Source organism: Glycine max, chromosome 10 (assembly GCF_000004515.6).
Source record: "Glycine max cultivar Williams 82 chromosome 10, Glycine_max_v4.0, whole genome shotgun sequence".
NCBI lineage: Eukaryota > Viridiplantae > Streptophyta > Magnoliopsida > Fabales > Fabaceae > Glycine > Glycine max.
The window spans coordinates 42,981,147-42,985,881 of NC_038246.2; the positions used below are offsets into that span (position 1 = coordinate 42,981,147).

The window sequence follows — 4,735 nt, forward strand, 5'->3', positions numbered from 1 at the left end:
AAAGATGATGGATAATCGTGAATTGGTTAAATTTATTAAAAAGGAATATTGTACTTTTTAATCCTGAAATTGACGTTGCTTGTTTGTGAAGTTTTTATGGAGGTTGGATCTTTGGATTTCAATGAGGCCCTTCAATGATGATTTTTCATCATGGGATTGTAGCGGAAAGAGAAGGGGAGAGTGAAAGAATAAAAGAGGGAGAGAAGTGCAACTTTGAAGTAAGTCTCATAAGACTTTCATTCATCAAAATTACGTTACATATGTTTCTATTTATAGCCTAGGTAGTTTCTTTGAGAAATTTCGTTAAGAAATTAGAGCTTAACTACACATCTCTAATAACTAAACTCATCTCCTTGAGAAGCTTTCTTGAAAAACTTTCTTGAAAATTTTTTTAGAGAAGTTAGAGCTTAACTACATACACCTCTCTAATAACTAAACTTAACTCCTTGAGATGAGACGTTAGAGCTTAGCTACACACCCCTATAATAGCTAAGTTCACCTCATCAAAAAATACAAAAAAAGTTTTTGGTACAAAGATTACTCAAAATGTCCTGAAATACAAGACTAAAACCCTATACTACTAGAATGACCAAAATACAAGGCCCAAAAGAAAAAAAAACCTATTTTAATATTTACAAAGAAGAGTGGACCCAACCTTGACCCATGGGTTCAGAAATCTATCACGAGGTTTATGAGAATCCTAAGGTCTTCTTTAGTAGCTATATTCCAATTCTCTTAGATTCTTCTATCTAATACCCTCGGGGGTAGGGTTGCATAAAAAATTTTAGTTGCTTTTATACAAGTGGAGGTTATTTATTGTGAAGATGTTCTTACAAGATTCAAAGAGATAGTGATACCTCAGGTTCTAGAGAACATTCAAGTAGGAGAAAGGGAACTAATCAATCAGATTTTTACATACTTGGAGGAGATGAAAAATAGAGAAGGCTTCCGTGACTTTTTGAGGTAATTAATTTATGTTAAATTTTTTAGAGGTAATAATTAATTACATACGCGCAGGAAATTTGAAGACATGGGTTGAAAGTTTTAGTGGTGGAAATTCCAAAATGTTGATAATGATATCCCCTAAAGCATGCTTGAATTGGACATTGGAAGCTATTTTGCTGAGAACAATATTTTTTGTCACCTAATTAACCAATTTCTACTTGAAGTCCTGACTTTAATTTTTGTTGGACAAACTCCAAGCTTGAAATTAGTAACATTATGGACATCTGAGCCAAAATAAAAATAAAAAATCCAGAATCTGTTGAAAATGATACTATCCCTATAAGCATCCTTGAATGAAGCTATTTGTTGAGAACGAATCTGTTGATAAATACTACATCCACATAAGAATTCTTGAATTGGACATTTGAAGCTATTTTGGCTAATAATTCTTTTTAGTCAACTAATTGACCGTGTTAAGAATTAAAGAAGTCCTGGCTAATAATTCTTTAAAAATGTGTGCTTCACATATGCAGAAGTGTGACAATTTTCATGATTTTAGTGTGATAAATTACATGTATTTTTCAATGGAGTAAATGTTTGATATACCAGAATGTAATTTATAATGGAACTTTTTCTAATAAGATCTATAGTAAATGAAAATGTAATTTATAAACGAGCAAATGCATTTAGAAACTAAATCTTATTCTAAATATATTGTTTAATCTAAAATTTATAATGATTTGAAAAGTTAAAATTTAAGAGAAATAACTTCATTTGTCCTCTTTAATATGCTGTGTTTGACAAATATTTTGCCAGGAATGTAGTTACAAGTTCATAATTTTATTAATTTTTTTAGAAATGAGTTTAGATTAGGAAAAGAATAATGATTTTATTACTTTAATTGGTAAAACTATTTTAACAGAATAAGTGAGAATACATTACTTAATCTAAAATCCATGCTAATTTTTTTAAAAAAAAATGAGTTTTAAGAATAATAAAATCATAAATTTTTACAAACGGTGAGTGTTTCATATTAGTTTTTTCTAACTATTTTGAATGAATTTAAGATATTTCTTATTCAAAAGTTAAAGAAAAGTCTTTTAACATATTAAAATTCATTTAATAAACTGACATTTTTTAATATATGTTTTTCATACACAAGACTTAGGGATTGAGTTCCTAATCTTGTATTGCTTATTCCTTAATTTTTTTTTATAGGAATTATAGGTATCTTTCACGATTTTTGTTAAGTATTCATGATTTTTTTTAATTGTGTGCTTTTAGACAAAAAAAAAAGTGAACATATCAAGAAAATTTATGATTTTTATTACTTGATCGAAGTGATGGGATTGTTTTAACATATTAAGTGAGAATATATCATTAAGTTTAAAATCTATCATAATTTAACAAATAAATCTGTTGACTCTTCCTAAGAATGTGTTTTGACGCGTCAAAAAAGCATTTTTTTTATTCTATTATTTTAATGTATGGATTTTACAATGTTCATTGAATGAGTCGCTATTTATTAAAAGAGTAAACGAGAATGTAATTTATATTATTTGAATTTGTATGTGTATACAAAATTTAACATTATTTAGATATGAAAATCTTGTTATAAGAGAAGCCATATGTATTTCTCATTGCTTAGATGCTACAAGTTTCTCCCACAATTTTCATTACAAACAAAATCATGATTTTCTTAATATTGTTCATAAAAAAAAGTTAAGGTTTCAAGAAAATTCATGATTTGTATTACTTGAATTGACAATATTGCTTAAACATAAGTGAGAATACACTGTTAAGTAAAAAAAAAATGCATTTTAACTTTGTTTTTCCCCCGCAAAAATGACAAACACAAAATAAAGAAACGCGCGCATTTTTTACTCATGAAGCATAGATTCTTAAGAAAACTAATTAGATTTAGTTATTAAATTATGATAGATTTTAGAATTAATGATGTATTCTCACTATGATAAAAAAATATTATCAATTAAAGTAATAAAAAACATGAATTTTCTTGAAATCTTAATCTCCCCCCACACAAAAATGAATAAGAAAATTATGAATGCGTAATAAAAATCGTGAAAGATACATGTAATTACTATAAAAAGGATTAAGCAATCAGCAATACATCTTGTCTCTCTTATAATGAGATTTTAAGATCTAAATATTTACAAAGATGTGTGAAATGTGCATCCAATACAGAAGAGATAAAATATTTAGATATTTGAATACACAAATTTATTAAGGACGTTTAACCATCATTATTTACATTTTAATTAATAAAAAATTAAAAATTAGAATTTTAAAATAGTGGGCTTCAAACCGCCAGTATGATATTTTAGTTTATTTTATTTTATTTTTAATTTAAAAATATAATTATCAATATAAATAAATTTTTTCATGAAAATTTAATATTAATAATGCAATAGATAAAATATTAAAAATTGACATGATGAAAAAAATATAATGCATTATTAATAATTTTTACGTTTATCAACAGCTTATTATATTTTTTAAATTTTATTTAAAATATTTTATTTTATTTTATTATTAACATTTTAAATTTTTTTTATTGTCATATTATTTTATATTCACTATATTACAAAATAAAAAATAAAAAAATATATAAATCTTAATTACAATTTAATATTTTTATAAACTTAAAATATCAATAAAAATGTTATTATATTGATATCTTCTTTCTTAGATAATCATTTTACACATTTTTCTTTTACAAGTAAAAAAATATTATTATTTTAATTATATGGATATTTTATATTCTTAACTGTATATTCTAGTCTTCTGTAAAATAAATTTATATTCTAGTCAGTCAATTCTTCTTTTTGTCTCTAAATTATTTTTGTATAACTTTTATGAAAAAATATCAATACTCAATAGTTAAAAATAGTTTTATATTATAATCTAAACTTTAAAAATAATTTCTAAATTAGAAAAAATGTATTCATTATAATTAATTAGGTGAAAATACTAATAATTAATGAAATAATATTTTTGGACAGATACATTTTTAATAATAAAAATAATTAAATAGAAAAAACACTAAATATTTCCTAGATCACTGTAGTGAAAAAACTAGTCTAAAAATTTTCCTTTACAGGTGAGCACGATGTAGTGCACATTCCACCACGCCAGCCTCCTCACGCGCTCAGCACGTGCTGGCTATAGAATCCCACACCATAGTTCTTTCTTGGCACATTCCAACCACCTAGAACCTTCTTCCACACTCTCCCATTCCCAATTCTCTCTTCCTTCCTTCTCCACATCATTTCAAAAACACAAAAAACCCTAACCCCCAATTCATCTCTCTTGAATCGAATCGATGGCACGCATGGGTCCAGGGTTCCGATTCCACCCCACCGACGAAGAGCTGGTGGTGTTCTACCTCAAGCGCAAGATGACTGGAAACCTCTCCCGCTACGACCACATCGCCGTCGTTGACGTCTACAAGCTCGAGCCCTGGGACCTTCCCTGTTAGCCCACACACAACTCTCAATTTGATTCTTTACCATAGATAGGGTTTTGAAGAGAATTTTCAAAGTGCTTGTTTAATTTGTTTCGGTGTTTCAGCTCTGTCGAAGCTGAAGACGAAGGACTTGGAGTGGTACTTCTTCAGCGCGCTGGATCGCAAGTACGGAAACGGCTACAGGACCAACCGCGCCACCGAGAGGGGCTACTGGAATCAAACCGGGATGTTCTAGAGTAACCTGCAGCATCAAGCATGACTGCCGTCTTAAAAAAAAGTGATCCTTTCCTTTTCTTTCTTTTT

At 27.9% G+C, this 4,735-nt stretch overlaps 1 protein-coding gene across 1 annotated transcript; it reads left to right on the forward strand.

Annotated features, from left to right (window-relative positions):
- The first annotated feature begins 4,073 nt into the window (after positions 1–4,073).
- On the forward strand, positions 4,074–4,667 carry LOC121172603 (NAC domain containing protein 50-like). Its single transcript, XM_041006221.1, has 2 exons — positions 4,074–4,439; positions 4,537–4,667. The coding sequence occupies exons 1-2, from the start codon at positions 4,289–4,291 to the stop codon at positions 4,665–4,667; spliced, it is 282 nt and encodes a 93-aa protein (XP_040862155.1). The 5' UTR covers positions 4,074–4,288.
- The last annotated feature ends 68 nt before the right edge of the window (positions 4,668–4,735 follow it).

Coding starts and splice junctions, on each gene's coding strand:
- LOC121172603 (XM_041006221.1), top strand. CDS start 4,289: ATGGCACGCATGGGTCCAGGGTTCCGATTCCACCCCACCGACGAAGAG. Junction 4,440..4,536: donor CGAGCCCTGGGACCTTCCCT/GTTAGCCCACAC, acceptor TCGGTGTTTCAG/CTCTGTCGAAGCTGAAGACG.